This window comes from Typopeltis vanoorti, chromosome 2, assembly GCF_054136105.1.
Source record: "Typopeltis vanoorti isolate ZY-2024b chromosome 2, IOZ_Tvanoo_1.0, whole genome shotgun sequence".
Lineage (NCBI taxonomy): Eukaryota > Metazoa > Arthropoda > Arachnida > Uropygi > Thelyphonidae > Typopeltis > Typopeltis vanoorti.
In genome coordinates this window covers 16678713-16701673 of record NC_143550.1, presented here as the reverse complement: position 1 = coordinate 16701673, position 22961 = coordinate 16678713, and the positions used below count along the sequence as shown (strand labels likewise).

General features: G+C 34.1%; 1 protein-coding gene across 1 annotated transcript in view; it reads right to left on the bottom strand.

Annotated features, from left to right (window-relative positions):
• The window catches only part of Manf (mesencephalic astrocyte-derived neurotrophic factor), a 53959-nt gene extending 32388 nt beyond the window's left edge, over nucleotides 1-21571 (bottom strand). Inside the window, exons 1-2 of the mRNA XM_090403724.1 lie at nucleotides 21300-21571; nucleotides 3616-3740 (exon numbers count right to left, since the gene is read on the bottom strand). Of these exons, the coding sequence (XP_090259850.1) occupies nucleotides 3616-3740; nucleotides 21300-21390 (216 nt within the window). The 5' untranslated portion in view covers nucleotides 21391-21571. The remainder of the gene's footprint in view (nucleotides 1-3615; nucleotides 3741-21299) is intronic.
• Nucleotides 21572-22961: the final 1390 nt, after the last annotated feature.

The window sequence follows — 22961 nt, the reverse complement described above, 5'->3', positions numbered from 1 at the left end:
GTTTTGAAGCGAATAAAAGTTGAGCAGCTCTCAGATGTGAACTGTAGACTAAAATACAGAAAGATTATTGAAAAGAAAATGAAAGAGTTTGAGAACAGGAATCAAACCTTGGAGATTCAGTGGCAAACTCTGAAGAAAACATTGATTCTGCCAGAGAGGCATGTGGTGAGGTTGTGTGCAAGGATAAAAAAATCAGAACTCCCTGGTGGACACAGGAAGTTAAAGAGGCAGTGAAGGAAAAGAAGAAAGCATATCAAAAGTTCTTGGAAAATAAGTCAGCTTTTACTCTTACAGAATACAGAGACAAATGTAAGAAAGCTAAACAGTGTGTAAAACTAGCTAAACAAAAGTCATGGGAGGACTTTGGCAAGAATATAGAAAATAAATATCAAGAAGGTGGCAAAATATTCTGGAGGTTGTTGAAGAAGCTCAGGAATGGAGGAAAGAGTGCTGTAAAAGGAGTTAGAGATGATAGAGGTGACATGAAAACAGGAGAAAAAGATATCCTTGAAGTATGGAGTAATTACTTTGAAAAACTGCTAAATGAAACAAGCAGTGATGACAGCACAGTGATAAAAAGCACTGACCAGGCATGCAGTCAGGAATACATATCCATACTTGAAGTAGAAAAAGCCATCAAAGGCTGGAAATGTGGAAAGGCAGCAGGAGTAGATGATATTCGACCAGAAATGCTGAAGTATGGTGGTATAAAAGTCTTACAGTGGCTGCACTGCATAGTTCAGAAAGCCTGGACAGAGGGACGAATTCCCGATGAGTGGAGTAGAGCTCTCATAGTACCCATATATAAAAAGGGAAATAAAACCGAATGTGAGAATTACAGAGGTATTTCCCTACTGAGTGTTCCTGGCAAGATCTATGCAAGTATACTTGAGAAACGGTTGAGAAGAATTGTGGAAGAAAAGCTTGGTGAAGAACAAACTGGATTCAGGCCAAATAGAGGCTGTCAGGATCAGATCTTCACTTTACGACAAATAGTCGAGAAAGCATGGGAATATAACAAAGATCTGTATTTAAGTTTTGTCGATTTGGAAAAGGAATATGACAAGGTGCCAAGAGAGAAGCTATTCAATACGCTACAGTTATATGGTGTAAATGGGGTATTATATCAAGCAATACTTAGTCTTTATTTGAGTTGTAAGTCAGCAGTTAGAATTGAAGGAAGTACAGGAAGATGGTTTAATGTTAAATCTGGTGTGAGACAAGGATGTACATTATCCCCTCTGTTATTATCTATATGGATCACATTATGAAGGAATGTGGTATTAAACCTGATATCAAAATTGGAGATGTTAATGTCAGCTCTTTGCTTTATGCGGATGATGTTATACTTCTAAATAAATCCGCTACAAGTCTGCAAGATTCACTGACTAAATTGAATAACTGTTGTAATAGATATGGTATGACAGTCAGCAATAAAAGACAAAGACAATGAAAATAGGCAGAATCATTGAAAATGTCAACTGTGTTGTGAATGGAGAACCTGCGGAACAAGTAAAACATTTCAGCTACTTAGGCACGATTTTTACTGAAGATGGTAAATTAAATATGGAAATAGACAACAGAATCAGCAAAGCTGGTATGGTGGGAAGTCAACTGAATAAATTCATATGGAATAAGAGAGAAATTAGTCGGAACACTAAATTAGCTGTATACAAGAGTGTTCAAACCAGTTTTAACTTATGGATCTGAGAGCTGGGTCAGAAGTAAAACACTTGACCAAAGACTAGAGACCGCAGATATGAGTCCTGAGAAAGATTAGAGGCGTGAATGGCAATATCATATTAAAAATGAGAATATTAGGAAAGAACTTGACATTGTCAGCATCCAGGAATGCGTTAGCAGAGCTAATCTCAGGTGGTATGGTCACTTAAATAGAATGGGAGAGGAAAGATTAGCAAAACAAGTGTTCTCTGCCAGTTTGGCAGAAAAACGACCCAGAGGAAGACCAAGATATAGGTGGATTGATACGGTACAAAGTGCCTTAGATGATAGAAATATAAGTTCTGATAATGTTGGAGTCTTGACAAGTAACAGACTGATTTGGAAAAAAATTGTAGATAGGAAGTTAGTAATGATGTAATTTTTTCATGCAGTACTGTCATATCCTGTACACCCCTTGAGGGTACATGGCAGGAATTTGATGATGACAAATGTATTGGTTTTGATTAATAAATTTTATATATAAACATATATAAATGTTCTTGATATTATTTTTATAAATATTCACATGTGCAGGAGTACGCGTGCTTGTGGGAGTATAACAAAATATATATATATATATATATATACAGCAATCCCTCGATTAGTGCACCTAATGCGTTCTTTAATCCCCAACCAGCCACGACGTCTATAGACATTCATATAAATCTGGATACGAAGCTCTAAAACCCAATGAATAACATGGATAAGAAGTGCAATTTGGTGTCACTATTTCATCCACATTGACCAGTAGGGAGGTAAAAACAGGCACATTAATCGAATATAATAACCAATGGGAAAAGTATAATTTGTTTCTCAATTTTTTTTTTTTTGAACCTTAATTTTTTTTATAAAAGAATTAAGGTATGTCTCAGGGCCTAGTTAAAGGAAAATCATGAAGCTGGAAGACAAAACATTCAGAATATAAATTTTATTATTCTACTTCTTAACAAAGAATTGAGCTAAATTTTGTAAGGAAAATATTATATGCCCCCGATTGTTATAATCTGCTCGCAGGCAATTTTTATGACCGATCATAAACAGCGGTATTCCCTTTCCCAAATGTTGAAAGGTTTCTATGTGTAAAAATTAACGATACACAAATATTAGGCATTCTGGGTCCAAGCTTTGACATATTCTAGAATATTATTCTCCTCAGAATATTTCCACTATAAAATATTTATTCATAAAAAATGCTTAGAAAACTAAAATGACAAATTCCAGGAACTTCTCGCAGAACACAGTTTGGGAAACCCTGGTATACATAGTGTACATGGAAGTAGTGTAGTATGCCATTAAAAATAAACTTCTAAAATGTTTTAAATCGGTAACTAAATTATTTCATTCTGGCAACTGATTTTTTTAAATAGTTAGCCATAAAAATGTATAGATAGAAAATTTTGAAAATCTGTAACATTTATTTTTAAGATAGGTGCATAATCGAATTTGGGTAAAATGACGAACTAATTACTGCATAGAGACAATGCATAGGGGCGCCTAAATTTTCTTTGCCTAGGGGTGCCAGATACTCTTGCACAGGCCCTGCATAACTCCAATTATCCAAATGAAGTGGGAGTGTGATGGTATAATCTTGTTTTTCCTGGATTTAGCCTCCGACCTGTTTGTGGTGCCACTAACTGTGTTGTGGCTTAAGTGCTGAGAGGACATGTTGGAGGTTTAATGGAATATTTACAGCACTATTAAAATGAGTTTTAATCTTTTCTTAGTGCTGTAAATATTCCATTAAACCTCCAACATGGTGCCACTAACACTGAACATTCTCAACAATGCAACGTCTTCTATTGCATGAAAAAAAAAAAAAAGGCAGCTGTTTAATACATAAAGTCTGCAAACATTGCAATGTCTAATAAACATACAAATCCAAAACATACTTACAAATCTGTTTTCTGCCTTCTTGGTATCCAAACAGAGTTCCCTAAATTTGGAATCTATTTTTAAATGGGAACTTTTTTCATCTTCTGAGAGACTTTTGGACAATTTGTTTAGTACTCCAATGCACACTATAAAAATAAATTGAATTTCTTCACCTATTTTCTTGTTTGAAGTTTGCATTGCAATATAAGCTTAAAGAAAAACTAATGCATAGCATTAAGGTAGCTGAATAAATCTTGGCTATCTAAAAACAGAAATGTGATATTTTATGCTGTGACATTTTAACCTAATTACATTTTTTTTTTAAATTTATTACACCATCACTGATGACTTATCAAAACAAGTTTATTCATAAAAATTGGAGCCTACAGTACCAATAAGTTACTTTCTGTTTTGGAAGGTAACTGTATAGATGGTAACATAAGTCTGTAACAAAACCTCAAAAGTAGACACTATTTCAGCAATTTTCTTGCAATTAACACCACAAAGGACCATGGTCAATAACAAGTACAGGTAACCCTCGTATAATGCGGATGTTAGGTTCCATAGAAATGCCGCATTATACGAGACTTAAATCACATAGAAAAAGTAGGGTTAGGTTCCGAAATCATTTTTTTTTTTTAAATTATATAAATAACAATGACATATCCAACAAAAACAATATTTTTATTTAATTCATGTAAGTTAAGAAAACAAACTAAGACAAATACATAGTATAAAATTATAAAAATTACAAATTGTACATAAATTTCATTGCACATAATGCATAAATGTTTTAGACACAATAAAATAAAGCACATATTTTAATCGCCATCACTGTCTTCAGAAATAGCATTTCGTAGATGTTCTTTAAGTGGCCGGAGGTTGTCACCACTTGAAATCTCTTGGATATCATTTGTATAATTCTCATATGTAACTCACCAGAAAATAAACTGCTCAGCTTGAGATTAACACACTTATGATTTTAAATGCACTTTCCTGGCAGAAAACAAAGACAATTTTCAACAAACACTTTATACAGTAAACCCTAGATGGCGAACCTATGGCACCCATGCCAGAGGTGGCACGTCTGAGAATTTTGCTGGTATGTCAATGATTTACAGGTGATATCTTTTTATATGCTTATAAGTTATTCAAGTTTTTTTAATTGTTACAATATGTACAAGCTGAATTTTGTTTTACACAAGACAGCAGCTATAAAGATGTGCATATGATTTTTGCGGTATTAACAAAATTTCATATGACCCAAAGACAAAAGCAACCGACGAGTGTCGAGTTGAAATGCTAATTCTCTTCAATCGAATTCCATAACATCTGAAACTGTCATAACATTCACAACAGGGTGTCATTTATCATTCCGATGGAACTTCTCATTACTGACTGGCTCAACTCACAAATGTTTCAACCCTTGGTTGAATTTTATGGCTTCTTGTTTGCATTTGAGGTGGCAGGCGAACTCACACATTCATTATATGGCATGTTTCAATTCTTGGTAGTCTTTCACTTTAAGTTAGCCTTTGTAATCTGTCAAAATGACAATTTCAAATGCAATCAAACAAACACTTATTTCATAATTGAAAAATTGGACAATAGTTTTTAGTTAGATACTGTTTCAGTGCAACATATGGTTTTGCTTAAGTCTATACAGCATAGTTTCTGTGAGAGGGGACGTGATTTATTACTTAGCACCGTTTTTCTTCCATCTGTCTCTAATTGCACTATTTGTTGAGAATGACACAGACTGCAACAGCCCCTGTACAGTACCTTATTCAGTGATACAATAAAACTGAATTCAATACTTATAATTACTTGCACGATACGAGCAGACACAAATTTAACGAAGATAAAATTTGATTTCTAAGTCCCACGGTGAAAAATATGAAAAAAAAAAAATAAATAAAGGGTTACTAGAAATTGTAGACCACGTTATATCGAAACCATGTTGAACAAAGGATGCTACAATTTGTAGACCTTGTTATATCGAAACCGCGTTGTATAAGTACTGCATTATACGAGGGTTACCTGTACTAAAAAACAGTACAGTATTATTTGCTAAGCAAACCAATAAATCAGTGATACAGAATAAAGCCAGATTGCTCCCTCAAAGCTGTGATCATCAAGCAAAAATTGTCATACTTTGGACATTATGCGAGCAAATGACAGTCTGGAGAAGATGATGCCTGCTAAAGTTAAAAGGAGAAGAGGAAGACCAAGAATTAGATGGGTGAATGGAGTTAAAGAAGCAACTGGAAATTCTGAAAGACACGGTCAGATCTGAATGGAGAGCATGTTCCATATTCGAAAACGACTATGGAACATAACACGCACATTATTTGCTATTTGTTACTATTAAAACAATCTTTGCAGAGGATTTGATATTTAACAGTAACCTATACCACTAAGAAAGACCATATAAAAGATGGTCTTCCACAAACAGAAGCATCTTTAGCTCACATGCTGAGTTTCTGCTAATATCCAGCCTCCATTATGGATGTACATCATGAAGTCTTAAACATATGTTCAGGCTATCAAAATAGACAGTTTGCCTAGTTGCTGAGTGGTTTGCATATCTGCTCCATAGCCATAACTCATTATGAGGGCCTCAAACTAGCAATATAATATTGTGTCATACCTCTCCCTGCAACCATTAAAGCACTCACTCAGCCAAACTTTCCATTCATTCACCACAAAGTGAAAATCTAGTACTCATGCCCTTGCTAATGATCAACTTCCAGAGGTGACTTCTTGTTCTGCCCCTCTAACCAAAGTGGTGAAACATCTCCCCTGTATCAATCCTAGAAAAGTCTTTAAGTGACTTAAAGACTTTTCTAGGATTTTTTTTTAATCATATCCTCCTCTTCACATATCAACCAACTTTAGCAATCCACAAATCCTCGATCTATTCTCATATGGATCATTCCACAAACCACTCATCTTTGTCACTCCCCTCTGGACCCTTTTTACTACTTCATTCCCAAGAAAATCAGGTGATCAGACCTAAGCACAGTACGAGGGTTGTTTGAAAAGTTTGGTAAATTTCCAATAGACAGTGACAATTCATTCATACCAGTGTTGGCAGATATCTTTTTCATAAACCCTAGCAAAATTTTAGCCATGTGCGATGCATAGTTCTCATTTGGCAAACATTTAAAATGACCATGTTCGCATTTTTCATAAAAATGGAGAAAAAAATGAGTTGTGTAGTGATAAAAACACTTATTTGAAGTGGACGGCTGCACAGATCAAACCCGAATTTGATGCAGTTCATGGGAACTCTGCACCTGCATTTTTGGATAAATGAGTTTAGACGTGGTCTTAAGTCCATCAAAGATGAAGCAGGCTCCAGATGCCCAACTGAGGTCACTATGAAGGAAATGATTGACAAAATCCATGGTATTTTTATGCAAGACTGCCAAGTGAGTGTGTGAGATTGTAGGCATCTCAACTGAATGGGTGTATAATATCCTGCAAGAAAAATTACACATGAAAAAGCTGTGTGTGTCGCGATTGTTGATCAAAAACACATGCAAAAAGACATTTCAATGTCGTGTTTGGAGATACTTAATTGCAATTTGCAAGATTTTTTGCATCGATTCATGAATGTAGATGAAACCTGGTTCCACCACTACATACCTGAGCAGCAGTCAAAACGATGGACGATCCTCGGTGAAAGAGCACCAAAAAAGCGAAGGCCGTTTTCTCAGCTGGAAAGGTGATGGCCACTGTTTTTTTGGGATTCCCAAGGAATTATCATGATAGATTATTTGGAAAAGGGTAAGACAATAACAGGAATCTATTATGTATCATTGTTGGACCATTTAAAAGAAGAACTGAAGAAAAAACAGCCAAGATTGTTGCACAAAATAGTGCTCTTTCATCAAGAAAATGCACCGTCCCACACATCGACCGTCGCAATGGCAAAATTGCATGAACTAAGGTTCGAACTGGTTCCACATCCACCATATTCTCCAGACTTGGAGAATATGGTGGATGTGGAACCACCACATTCTTGTTCCCAAACTCAAAAATTTGGCTTGGTGGGAAAAAATTCTTTGAACGAGGATGTAATCAAGGCTGTCTGACTATTTTGCACAAATTTCACAAATACTACTTTTTAGATGGTATGTAAAAATTGGAAACTCGCTGGATCAAAACGTGTAGACCAGTAGTGGCGAACCTTTTTTTGTGCAATTGCCAAAAATTTACGAATCAAATTGCTGACATGCCGGGCAGTTTTTAGTAACTGAAAAATTAATGGAAAATCTATTAATTAATTTATAATAAAAATAATATTTTATAAATAAAATATTTATATTCTTATATATTTTATTTATAATATTTATCTACTCGATAACATAAAATGATAAGCTTTTTTGTAATGTTTGTCAAGATATTTGAAGCTCGGGTCTACCCTGAGTGTAGTCTTCAAATTCAAAGGGAACAGGCCTACCAGTCCGGAACCCTGAGGGGGGAAGGTAGGCTCCAGGTGGATACCCTTTCAAGTCTTCAAAATTTGAGGAGAACCATCCTACCAATCAGGAATTGGGGGGGAGGCGTCATAGGTGCAGAACCCCTTTCGAGTTTTCAAAAGTCGAGTTATCAGAATTCAAAGAGAACCGGCCTACCAGTCCGGAACTTGGGGGGGGGAGGAGGCACCATAGGTCAGGGATGATGAGCCTCCCCTAGTTTATATATAAATTTATAACATTATTCAGTGTAAAATTGATTATTGTATTATTAAATTGATTTTAATGATTGAAAAAAAAAAAAAAAACTGTAGTGAGAAAAATATTTATACATTGTAACTCACCATAGAAGTCATCTGAGAGGGGAGAAGCTCAACTTGTTGGCCAAATGCTTACTGTACTTACTCAAATATAACTTGCCCTCGCGTATAACTTGCACTCCTGATTTTACTTTATGAAAAAACATCAAAAAGTTTTGCATATTACCTCACACACGAAAAATGTTTAAACATGTTGACGTTGAGGCGATAGTAACTCACTGCCCCCTCAGTTAAAAACACATTCTCCCCAAAGCCATTATACTGCAGATGCAAGAAAAACAAGTGTAGTTTTACTGTATCCCTGAATAAGGTAGAGGCTTTTGCAGTCTGTGTAATATATTTCTCAGCAAATAGTGCAATTCATTAGTTAGTGCTGTTTTTATTTCAGCAGTCTCTAATTGCACTATTGTCCCCTCCCACAGAAACTATGCTGTACAGACTCGAGTCAACAACTGTGCTTCAGTGACCATATGTTGCTGAAACGCAGTATCTAACTATTGTCCAATTTTTCAATTACATGAAATAAGTGTTTGTTTTATTGCATTTGAAATTCTCAATGTCATGACAAGATCACAAAGACTAACTTCAAATAAAATTCTACCACGAATTGAAACATGCCATATGATTACAGTGACCATACGTCCTTTATTTCACTGTTCTGTCCTTTAGATTTTTTTTTTTCCTAAAATGGCTATTTTCTTTATTTTGTGAATTGAAATAGTAAATTGAATATTAATGCCAACATATTTAAAGATGCAATTCATAAATTTCACCAAACCTGCATTGATCATTTAAATAACTTGGACAGCTGTTTCATGGAAATAGAAGTATTTGAATGGGGTCCTACTACGAGAAATCCCTCTGCGGGCAAAGATCGAGGAAAGTGTTTCGTTCATTTCCAGTCACTGGAACTTAAATATAAATGACGCCGAACTATTTGATGAAGTTCCATGTAGTAAAAGTTATGTCACCAGTGAAAAGATCGAAGAATGGTGACAAAATGACGTAGTAGGGTTGAATACTTTAAATATTTTGCAGATAAATATCTTTTAAAAATCGTTGAATTCTGCTTATGTCTCCCTGGATCTAACACCCCCACTGAACATGTATTTTCATTAGTGAAAAATATGTGGACCAGTGTAAAAACCCAATTAAAAATCGAAACATTGAAAGCATGCATTTATACTAAATGGAACATATAATTTATACTACACATGTGACAGTCACCTATGTATTGATAACATCCCTATAGAACAAGTTGACTCATACAAGTACTTAGGACAAACAATAAAAATGAATAACAATTTATCTGAAGAACTAGCAAAAAGAAAGCTGCACAGCTATCATTCAACAGACTAAAAGAAACACTTACTGATCCAAATCTTGACATCTCTCCAAAGGCAAAACTATTTAATAGTGATATTCTATCATCACTCACATATGGATCAGAAACGTGGAACACGACAAGAAAAGAAAAAGAGACTCTCAGAATAACTCAGCGTGCAATAGAGCAGAACGCAGGATTTGTAACATCAGCAGAATGGAAGATGTTAGAAACACAGAACTAAGAAAGAGATCAAGCATAAAAGATGTGGTAACTGCAGTATATGAAAGCAAGATGAGATGGGCAGGTCACATAGCCAGACTCAGGGATAACAGATGGACATATAGAATACTCAATTGGCAACCAAGAATAAAGAGAAAACCAGGAAGACCACCTACAAGATGAGAAGATCGATCCACTAAGGAAATCTATGGGTATAACATGGAAGAGAGAGGCTCAAGATTGAGATCGTTGGAGGCATCTTTGTGACCTGCACTCATGGAGAAATCCTGAGTGAAACACGGTCCATCAAGATGATAATTTATTCAACTTTGACATGAATTGAATACAGTTTTATGAATTTTTTAAAACACAAACCTGATTTATTAAAAAAATTTCATTCTTGTGTATGTAAGAGTATCAAAATTAAATTTAAGTAATAATATGATTGTTTAAAATGCTATGTATATGCTTATATTTTACAATAAACGTTATAAAGCTTTTTAGTTTTAGTGAAATAAATAAAACTAAACCCGTATAAAAAGTATCAAAAACAGAAAATCTCTGGATTAGATGGCATAAACTGAAGCTTGGGAAATATTTACGAAGATTCTTAAAGGTGATAGAAATGGAGTACTAGATTGTTCAAAATCTAAGGTTCTATCTATATTTAAGAAATGGAAATTATAGAATTAGCTTATAAATACATATTACAAAATATCGTAAAATTCTGAATAAAAAATTATTGCAAACACACTAAGTAGTGTTTGCAATATCTCATTTTTATATCAATGCCTTGTTTAAAATAACTTCATTTGAGCAGAAAAGTGATTTTAGACGAGGAAAAGGTCAAATTTAAAAACTAATTTGGAGATGAATTCAGCTTATTAAGTAGTTCCAAATGCATTTAATGAGAAAAATTATGGAATAATGAGAATGAGTTTGTTACTTTAGTATAAGATATACAGTTTAAAGTTACAATTAGATTTAAACTAATCATAGTGCAAGACAGATGCAATTTAGCTATTCAATATATGTTAACCAAATTAAAACAGAAAACAAGCATACACAGCTAATGAGAAACAATACAATGCTGTACTCAGATGAGTAAATATTACAAAATAATGATGACTTAGAACTTTATTTGTTCCATGTTATTCTCCACCTATATCCAACCTATAAAATCATTGTGGAGCAAGATAAATGTATTTAATTTTATTTTAGTTGATTAGAATATTTCAGATTCTTATCCATGATGGTGCATGACCTCATGATCAACATGTGTATATTCAAAGAATGAAGCTCTAGTGTAGAAAAATTTACACTGTTTACTGTAAACATATCTACAATAAATACAGTTCTCAATAAGTAATCCACTTCTCTTTAAAGAGATCCGACTTTATAGAATAAAATAATGTAATGAAGTTAATTTCCGACTTCTCAATACATACAAATAAATGGCCACTCTAGGTTACATGAAGGAGTTCAATATTATTGTCTTATCACTCAAATTCCTTAGAGTTGCTTAACTAATATATAAGTATATTAGAAAATTCATTAAACAAGTTTCCTTAATACATCTTTTCATTTTTCTGAAATCCAGAAAAAAATTTTCTGGGTGACGATAATCACCCAGACAATAGGGAATACATTTAATTGAGTAGTTCCAAATACACTTCTAATAAAAGGAAGAAGTTTCCTGCAGATTCCCTATTTCTCCTTTAAATATCACTTGCTTTTCATTAAACACAAAATATTCTCACTAATCTACGAAGGCTTGATACATTATACTGAATAATCAGTTATTAACTTCAGAGTTCCATATCCTTGGAGTGTAATGAAAGTTGTACATAAAACTTTTGAGATTAGAGAATGAGATTAAAGTACTGATAGATAAATGGCTAAGTGTAATGATTCCAGTTTTGTTTGAAGAGGAATTTAAGTTTTTTTTTATAACAGAATAATATATTATTCCTCTCAAAGTGGCTAATAGTACCTTTTTTTTTTTTTGAGGGAATTAAATAAAAATACAGAGGATCATCAGGACACATGCCTTCTAGGTGCAGACACTTTTTTTTATGGCCATAATCACCAAAAGTTTGGAAATCTATAGCACGTTAATGCTATATGTAATTAACATCACAGAGATGACTAAACTTTTTTTTTTTTTTAAGAAAAACCTCAATAAACTGAATGATGATGGCCTTTGACTATGCTATTTACAGAAGCATATTCATCTACCCACCTAAATCTTTTCATAAGAATTCATGCCAGTATTGAAGATTCTAATCCGCAGCCACTTGGTAAAATAAAAGCAGCGATTCTCTCCAGTTAGCTACCCAAGCTTAGTTGTCTCAATCAGGAAAATGACTGAGTACACTAAGGCCATGATTTTGTTTTGATTGGAATTATAGCAGAAACAACTATGATGCAAGTACATTGTGTTTATTTTCCTGTTTATTGAAAAACGCAACTTCCTGGTAATGGGAAAAAACCATCTATATGACATTAACCTATTTTCAGTTGAAAAGCCCTGATGAAGGTGCTCATAGTACTACATAAGTTTCAGACCCAGGTTTTCTAACCACAGAAAATTGTTACTCGCCTCGCATCTACAGGTATCCCTTGCTTAACGTGGGATTTGATTATAGCGCCGAAATTAATTGTGGCAATCCCTTGATATACGCGGCAAGAATTTGGATTAACTTGCCTTTAACCCTGCAGAGCTCGCAGCTGATCTGAAAAATACATGCAAAAAGTTTAATATAAATATTCTTACACAATTCAGTGTATAACTTGGAGGTCATGAGTAGCTGTGCATTCATATGTTACGAGTGATATTCTGCACTGTTTTTTGATGTCAGTTTGGTTTAACATGCTATGTAAAAGTTTGTGATATTTGACATTAAACTGTATCTGAGAGGAGATACCGCAACTTCCGATGTCAGTATAGTATGGTTTAGTTGTTTTTTTTATTCTTTGTTCAATAATTGATTGCAATTGAAACCTCATGTATTACTGAAATAGAGAGCCAAAGGCTTATTTATCATACATATCCTATACGTGGACATGTATGATAAATATCATACGTGGCTTGCATTATGGAAAATACTAAGTGATCTAGAACTTACTCCACCTTTACTACAAGTTGCCCATAAAGTTGCTTATGCTTACATCCACCAAAACTTTTAGTTTCTATATATTCGGCATGAAACTCTTGTAGTTTCTACATTTGGCTATGAAATAATGTTGGATTCAATATCCACTTGATTTGTACCATCACATATTATATTTGCAGTGTTTTTTCTTTATGTTTTATTACTTGTTTGCAGAGGTCTGGAGAGTCATTTTGCTTGTTATCGTAGAATTTATGCAGATAAGAAAAAAACTGAAACTGTTCAAATGACTCTTGATAAAAAAAATTGCAGAAAATAATGTAGGTACAAGTATTTATTAAACAAAATACTTTGCATTCATTTTTTATCTTTCCTAAAAGAGTACCATATAAAACGAATTATTAATACAGTAATCGATCATGGACAAACTAATTTTTACCATTAATTATTAGACTTGATTAACGCGATTGATATACGCGGTAACATCGAGCGATTAATTAACCGCGTTAATCGAGGGATACCTGTACTATGGACCACATCCCATATCAGGGAAACATGTTTGCTGGCAAACTTTTGCATGGGGAAGGGTCCTAATTTCTAAAAAAGGAATGAAACTGGGATAATTTTCCTATTATTACAGAAATCTCATGCTTAGTTCTTACACAGCAAAGTGTTCTGGATGAGCTATGATCCTCAGTTTTCTACAACTAGTAAATGCAAAAGTAGCACTTGGAAGAGCTTCCACGGTTCGTCCTAGAACATATCAGGCTTCAAGTTTTACATTAGTTGAAAGGAAAAACAAGAAATATAGCTACTTTCAGAAATAGAAAGTAGCATTATTATTGTCAGTAGTAATATTTTACTAAATGTAGGATAAAGGGACTTTTTTCATGTACATTTGAATTTATCAGAAAGCTTGTTTTATCATAATGTAAACTATTCTATAATAACAGCATAGTGATAGTTACATAATAATATAATATTCTATTATTCTCATTCACTCAGGAAGAACGAATAAAATAAGATTAACTATTATAAAATTTTTATTTCTAATGGGAAAGAAAGAAAAGCAGTTACTATTAGAACATGCAATTTTCTGAACTACAGAGTAATCTGTCAGAGGATGCTCATATTATCTCATAATATTCAAATCTGTTTTTCATGAAATATCAATTTTTATCAAATTGGGAAAACATGCTACAATTGAAAAGTAAATCATTTCACCAAGAGATTAAAAAAAAATAAAATAAACGTGAACATTTTCCCCTTGCCAACACAGCATTGATGTGCTGTGGGTTCTAAATTTCTTCTGTGGGAGATTTTATATATCATTCTCCGAGATGTTTTTATTTCTTAATTTTTGAAACATTGTGTACTACAATTCCACCTAATATATACCTGTTTGAAATTTTCCTATTTTAATGTTGTTTATAGTAAATAAGAAAACAGTTCGCCGAAAGTGAAATTTTGTCTACTAAATTTTCAGTGTGTGTGCCACAGATTAAAAATTTGTAAAGGAGCACTAATATTTTTTTTATTACAAAACAGCAAAGTTTGTAATAAAAATTTCTGCTACAATAAAGTTCTACACATTAAATAATATTACCTTCTTATTTCTTTTTCTCATGTGGGAGAAAACAGTAAAATATCACTCAATTATATTAGATGTTCTACTAGCAAAATAGAATCATTTGCAATTTCTTTTCAAAACACAAAGAAAGAACATTGTAAGTTCACCCAATGAAAAAGAAAATACCACATTTTTCTTCTGTTATCTGTTTTTTCTTGTAGTACTAACAAAGAAGAAATCACTGCTCATAACATGAGAATAGAAAAGGGCAAAATCTGTAAATTGATTACATTATAACTAATAGAGAAATCATTACAGAAAAATTTATGTATCAGCAGATATTAGATTTTCTTATAGTTTAGAAGCATGGCATTCTTGAAGTACCTAGACTTTCTCTACTATTTTATTATTATTATTATTCCTGATACCTCCAAGGAGTCCGAAGACTCATCGTGGGAGGACATCTACAACTGACTCTACACCTAACCGCTACTACGAATAATCTCCACCAACGCCATCTACCGCCCACCTCCAACACCATCACACCTAGTAATTTTTGTCTGTAAATTGCGTGTGTTCTGAAGGGCCGATTTGTATGTATGCGGGATGAAAAACCCGAGTTTCCGGGAGAAAAAACCCTGCTACCTCCGTATGAGATCGGCTAACTCACCTTCGAATTGAAATCGACCAGATAAAGATTCCTCCCGTCGCGACGAGAATCGAACTTTAGGCCTATTCCAATCGAAGGGCGCAATGTACCGTCGTTCTTCCAATTGCGCTACAGAGGCGCTTACATTTTACACTAAAATGAAAACATGTTCCCCAAGTGACTTATGTTTGTAAGAGTTGTCTCGTGAACAATTTTTTAAATAAATTCTCCGAAATATCTGCAGATTGAATAGGTTGATAACTCCACTCCCACAAAAAAAATAAATAAATGCTCATGTAAAAAATGCTCATAAAATGCACAGTGTCCCTTTTCTTTTAAATAACTTAAAATCTTGTTTTCAAGATAACTGTATAAAATAATTTAATTTTTCGATAATAAAAATGAATCTGATCATAAATTATTTTGGCACAAATACTGTATCAGCCTGTAAACGAAATGTTAGTATTTCTGTGTTAGCATGTCTGGTAATCAACAATTGAAAACGATAAGACATTCTTGATGTATTCTGCACTACAGCTTGAGGCACTTTAATGACTTCTGGCTAAGTGTTTCCTCTTTCCTTTCTCAATACCAATGAGAGTAATCTGAGCCTTTAGCTATTCTCCAGCTGAGAGGATTATCATCAAGTATTTCTAAGATGTAGATTATTTCAGAAACAGCAACCAGCAGCAGTAGAAGTAATGTTTAGTTTTTTTTTTGAAGAAAAAGAAAAAAAATAACACTACTGATCTTTCTTTTGTGCAATATATTTTTATTATTATTATTCGTGACACCTCCAAGGAGTCCGAAGACTCATCGCAGGAGGACACCTATTATACAACTGACTCCACCTCTACTACCAATCATCTCCATCAACGGCATCTATTGCCCACCACCACCACTAGTATTTTTTGCCTGTGAATTGCATGTGTTCTGAAGGGCCGATTTGTCTGTATGCGGGATGAAAAACCCAATATGCATATAAACAGTTTCACATGGCGAAAATATACCATAGTATTTCTAAAACTTAGGATAATTTGAGCAGACAGCTGATTTTAGATTGCAAAGAAATACTACAGAATAAGAAGCTTCGACAGGACAATATTATTGCCTTATTTCTCGACAAAATGGGAAAAGCAAGATTTTAAATACTGCCTGTGAAAGCTTTCAAAATGGTAGAAATTTATAGTTATGTAATTGAGTTCCAGAAGAGAAGGGTGGGGTTGTAGACAATCTTCAAAAGGAGATTTTGAAACATTCCATATAGGATATTATATTTTCAATATAACTACAGTGGTTACGTACTGTATATGATAGTAATATCCATCCCACAAAAAAAATTGCTGCAATTTTAAGCAAAAGACAGAGTCAGGGCCAGTTTTATCATTAGGCGAACCTAGGCAATCGCCTAGAAGGCACTAAGACTTCAGGGTGTCAGATTTCGCTACACAGTTCAGGGGAAAATTATAACCTTTGAAAAAAATAGTAAAACCTTGATTAATAATAAAAAACTGAAATATGTCAAGTTGTCCTGGTGCTCGCTGATGATCCTACATTATTTTCGCTTTTCATTATTTTTATAAATATCCATATGTGTAGGTGTAGGTGTGCTTGTGTGAGTATGACAAAATTATATAGATACAATGTATAGGGGCACCTAAATTTTCTTTGCCTAGGGGCATCAGATACTATTGGACCAGCCCTGGACAGAGTCCCTGCTAAAATCACCGGATATAAATTTTTGATACTAAAAAAACTTACAATCCAAGTAGTGCAGTTTAACATCATTTGGTGTTAACAAAAAAAAATAAATAAAAAATTCATTTCTAAAACTGAAATGTGACATCCATATAATGGCATTTTGCAAGGAAAGAAAGCAAAAAGGTCATATTCCTTTCAATAAATATTTAAAAACATATATAAATATTTGACAATATTTTCAAAGCAAACAAACATCGGAAAAGGTTTCGAAAAAAAATTGCTTTTGTATTGTCAGTAAAGTGAAAGAACAAAGTTCTCGTTTCATTGCACTGATTTGAAGAATAAAAGACAGCAAATTTACTACTATTAAAACAGATTCATTGCAAAGGCTGGTCTGTCATTTCCGAATTGATTATTTCATTTTGCACGTGTGAAATTCTATTTTATTTTTGGGAAGAGAAATTCTGCAGCAAAGAAGGTTAAATATCAAAGAACAATAAAGGAAATTCCAAATAACACAGTACACAAAGACTAGTGACAAAGGTCGCTCCACCACAGTTAATCCGCTGATGGCTCTAAAATCGCCGTTAAGGGATTAACGCTGGCGGGGGGGTAATTGCATGATAAAAAAGGTAGAATGCTGATGAAATTTTGATCCATGAAAAATGCTGGGTGGTCTGGCTATTTCATCCGCCTCAGCTGGTAGGAAGATTAATACACATGGCATGATTCAATCACAAACACTTGAACCTGTACATATATGCCAAATCTTGGATCTCCTCTTTACCTGCTATGGCAAAAAAAATATTCTTGCTACATTCAGTTACTCATTTGTTGTTTATTGGTCTCCAAATTCTGATAACCAGCAACTTTTTCACTATCTGAACTTGATCTACAGATCAAGTAGCTGAACAATGAGGCCATCTTGAAGACCAATTAAAAATAAACAATTAAAAAACCTGACAAGTTTTATGCGTTGCAAGACTTACATCACAGGTAACGGTACACAAGCTTTATACATCAAAAGCTTATTGACAATTAATTACCTCTATTAGATGTTTTTAATAACTTTCACGACTTAAATAATTGAGAAACCAGAATACAAATATATTTGTTACTGTATTCATGTTGGAACATTGTTAGTTGTAAAGTTCTGTGGTTCACATGTGCTATATCCTAGGTCCGTGGCAGTTAAATTTTTTGATAATGTAAAATCAAGGCTTGATTTTTATTGCACTGTAGTTTCTTTAAATTTTCTTGCAAAAAAATTATCAATATATATGACATGGTTGTCCATTGCCAGAGCACTTTATGGCCAGTAGTGGAATGCTAAACCTGATTTGTGTCCCCTTCTTTCTTTTTCAATGTCTTTTACATGCTCAGGCATCAATGTCTTTTACATGCTCAGGCATCAATGTCTTTTACATGCTCAGGCATCAATGTCTTTTACATGCTCAGGCATCAATGTCTTTTACATGCTCAGGCATCAATGTCTTTTACATGCTCAGGCATCAATGTCTTTTACATGCTCAGGCATCAATGTCTTTTACATGCTCAGGCATCAATGTCTTTTACATGCTCAGGCATCAATGTCTTTTACATGCTCAGGCATCAATGTCTTTTACATGCTCAGGCATCAATGTCTTTTACATGCTCAGGCATCAATGTCTTTTACATGCTCAGGCATCAATGTCTTTTACATGCTCAGGCATCAATGTCTTTTACATGCTCAGGCATCAATGTCTTTTACATGCTCAGGCATCAATGTCTTTTACATGCTCAGGCATCAATGTCTTTTACATGCTCAGGCATCAATGTCTTTTACATGCTCAGGCATCAATGTCTTTTACATGCTCAGGCATCAATGTCTTTTACATGCTCAGACATCAATGTCTTTTACATGCTCAGACATCAATGTCTTTTACATGCTCAGACATCAATGTCTTTTACATGCTCAGACATCAATGTCTTTTACATGCTCAGACATCAATGTCTTTTACATGCTCAGACATCAATGTCTTTTACATGCTCAGACATCAATGTCTTTTACATGCTCAGACATCAATGTCTTTTACATGCTCAGACATCAATGTCTTTTACATGCTCAGACATCAATGTCTTTTACATGCTCAGACATCAATGTCTTTTACATGCTCAGACATCAATGTCTTTTACATGCTCAGACATCAATGTCTTTTACATGCTCAGACATCAATGTCTTTTACATGCTCAGACATCAATGTCTTTTACATGCTCAGACATGCAGATCTCTCCTGACCTTCCCTTCTAGCCTACATAACAAATGCCACAAGAGCAATGAATCTCAGATGCCTAGTTTTTATTCATGGAGTGATGTGGCAGTTTGGTTGATGTAGGAATATTGATATTTCTTGTAAAGATAGAAAAGCCACTTTTATGTTGTACTCGCAGAGCATCATTGCCACTTCGTCCGTGTTTCTTTAAATTTGGTAATAGGAAATAGATGGGGCCAAGTCTGATGAATAGGGTGGGTAAGGCAGACATTGAAATCCCAAGTTGTGTATTGTCTGCTGGGCTTCATGAGTAGTGTGAGCAAGCATTGTCCTACAAAAACAACACCTCTGCTCAGTTCCCCAGCATTTTTCCTTCAGTACTTCTTTCAATTCCTTCAGAGCTGCTATACGTTACATTTCTTGAGGTACTTGGAAAGGATTACACCATCCACATCCCAAAAAGACAATGGCTAGAACCTTCCCTGCTGACTTTGGGTTCAGAACCTTTTTGGCCATAGAGAGCACAACTAGGAAAAGTAAAATTTTCAATAAAAATGGCAAAATCCTAAATGATTTTGCCATTTTTTCCTAAATGATTCTGCAAAAAAGGTGTTATGGTTGCAGGTCACTTGAACAGACTATGGAGCGATCAGAAGACCACATATTCTTGACGTTGTCATCCTCAAAAATGTGCCCTACCAATATCAAATAGCAATTAATGATCTTAATTAATAAATGATGAAAAAGCGGACGCTTTTGCAAATGGTCTTGAACTACAGTTCATCCCAGCTACACGTTTGCAGACTTATTTCCGAAGTACATCGACAATACAGCGTTCTCTGAGTCATCGTACCCAACAATTTAATATCCGCCCAACATCTCCAGCAGGAGTCCCACAAGGTCATTACTTTCTCCATTTATATGGCAGATAATCTTCATACTAATTCCATCATATCTGCTTAAACTATGCAGATGACAGCCATTCTGACCAGATCATTCAGTCCAAAATTAATAACTAAGAGCCTACGAATGCAGGCTAATGAACATGAACTATGGTTCAAGAAATGGAGAATAAACGTAAATGCAGAAAAAAGTGCGGTAATTCTATTTACAAGAAAAAAAAAAACCTCATAGCTCAGTAAGCATGTTTGACACCACCATCCCATAGAAAACAACAAAATAGCTAGGAATTCAACTTGATAAGAGACTGCTTTGAGTCCCATATATCTTACCATTTCCTCCAAATCAACCACAGCAATAGCCGAAATTTACCCTAATCAACAGCTGCTTAAGTATAGATAATAAATTATTTATAAATCAATAATCAGACCAATAACGACATCAGGATCGGAGTCGTACATCACCTAATATCAAGAAACTTCGAACTATTTAAACAAAAGTCTAAGAATGTCATTTGATGTTTCTAGATTCGTTAGGAACTCGCAACTTCATTGTGAAATCAATATACCGAACATCTTTAATTTTCATCAACATACTACCTTAAAATACTTTTCTTAAGCAGAAGTATTTTAAGGCATACAAATCAACTAATAAGGTTAGCAGTTGACTATAACGGACATGATTCTATGAAGCACAAAAGTCCTACTGAACCAAAACTAATTACCCATAAAGGGTGAGCTATATGCTCAATAACTACTCCATCAGACTATACAGGATAAAGGCAGTAAAAACTTGATCTCCAGTTTAGGCAAAAAAAAAAAGGCTACTTTGAATTTATGCAGTTTTACCAGAAACTCCGCTTATAACAAGCTCACTTGATATACTTTCCGACCCCTCATAAAATTACTTGCTCTGACTTATCTCAACATTGAAGTCTCCATTTAGTACGAATCTTGTAATAAAGAAACAGAACAAAAAGAAATTTTAGCACAAATTAACATCGCTAATTATCGTTGGAAATCAGCTGAACATAGGCAGTTTAAATAATGGAGAGTCAAATAATATTAAAAATTGTATTATCATACTATATAGGAAATATTTTTCGCGGAAATAAAATACAAAAACCAAATTACAAGTGTTCAAACAACTTTGTTCGTTTTATTTTCTTACCTTCACATTCACCTTCACGCAAACCAACCGAAAATCGAATCAAATAAAAGAAAACAGTCACATACGAATACCAAAATATATTAAACACCATGATAATTGGAAGCAAATTTTATTTTACAGTTTTAACACAAACTCTAATAAATCTTAACTTTTAAATCATTCGCAAATACCAAAATTGACCATTCTCTCCGACCACAACAACCAAAATACCAAGCCCTCAATCGCAAGGTCTCACCATTACTGACAGATACATTAATACGGCGTGTCACTGTTCTCTGAAGCCATCTGTCGAAACCTGATTGGTGTAAAAACGTCATATCCGTTTACATCATACAGAGGATTTTCCATCACATGTCACGTTTATAAAATCTACAACTTTTACGTGTTTTCATCTGAGAAAGAAATGGCATATTACATAAAAAAAATCGCTTATAATTTATACATTTATCTAAATGAAATGATTAATTGAGGAATAAATAATAAATTTTTAGTTCTGAAGTTATTTTCATAATTTTTAACCCCAAGCTCCAATTAGATACTTCTCATGGAATTACGTGTAAATTTTTTTTTTAATATTTTTGGATGGTATTTGATATAACATCCATTTGTATAATTACTAAATTTTGTTGTGATTAAGCCTAATCTCGCTGCCTAGATGTTTTTAACATCCAGGCAGCGAGATTAGGCTTATTCTTGAATTCCTAGATATTTTGTTGTTTTTCTATGGGATGGTGGTGTCAAACATGCTTACTGAGCTATGAGGTGATTTTTTTTTTCTTTTAACATTATATATGTGTACTTAAAGGGTTTGTTTAGCTGTTGTTGTTGATACGTTATCAGAAGTTATTAAAATGGAAACTTGTATTTAAAACTGAACAATTATCAGGCCGGTATGTCAGCTGTAAGTGAGCAGTTGCTTTCTAATGAAGTACTCGATAAAACATTGCCATGTGAATGATTAAATTTAAAGGACGCAGAATAGTACTCTGAGCATGTCTTTTTGCAATTTATGCTATAAATTGCGTGTACTTCTGGCCGGTTTATCTGTTTTGCTGAGGGGGGGGAAAAAACCTCCCACTTTCGTATGAGGCCAGTATCTCAACTTTAACTGAAATGCCCTGATAAAAGTTTGCTTCCCAGACGATATTCGAACCCAACTCTTTCCAAACAAAGGACATCGTCCATACAAAATGATTTACGGAGGCTCGCTATGTTCCCTACTATAATTATAAAATATAGGTCACATGCAGTTTGAAAGAGATAATAGATTTTATGCATCGTGGCGAAGTCAATGTATCCATTATCACGTACTAGAACTTAAAATTGCTAAAGCACTTTAGGCAAAACCACTAGAGCTTACTCGTGGTTTTGAATAATAACGTCAATCCTTTTGCATCATCTGTTGCTGGTTTCACCAAAACCAAATACACCACAAGGGTGTAGTAAACTTCCTCATTTTTAATATGATATTGCCATTGATGCCATCTGTTCACGCCTCTAATCTTTCTTAGGACTCTCATATCTGCGGTCTCTAATCTTTGGTCAAGTGTTTTACTTCTGACCCAGCTCTCAGATCCATAAGTTAAAACTGGTTTGAACACTGTCTTGTATACAGCTAATTTAGTGTTCCGACTAATTTCTCTCTTATTCCATATGAATTTA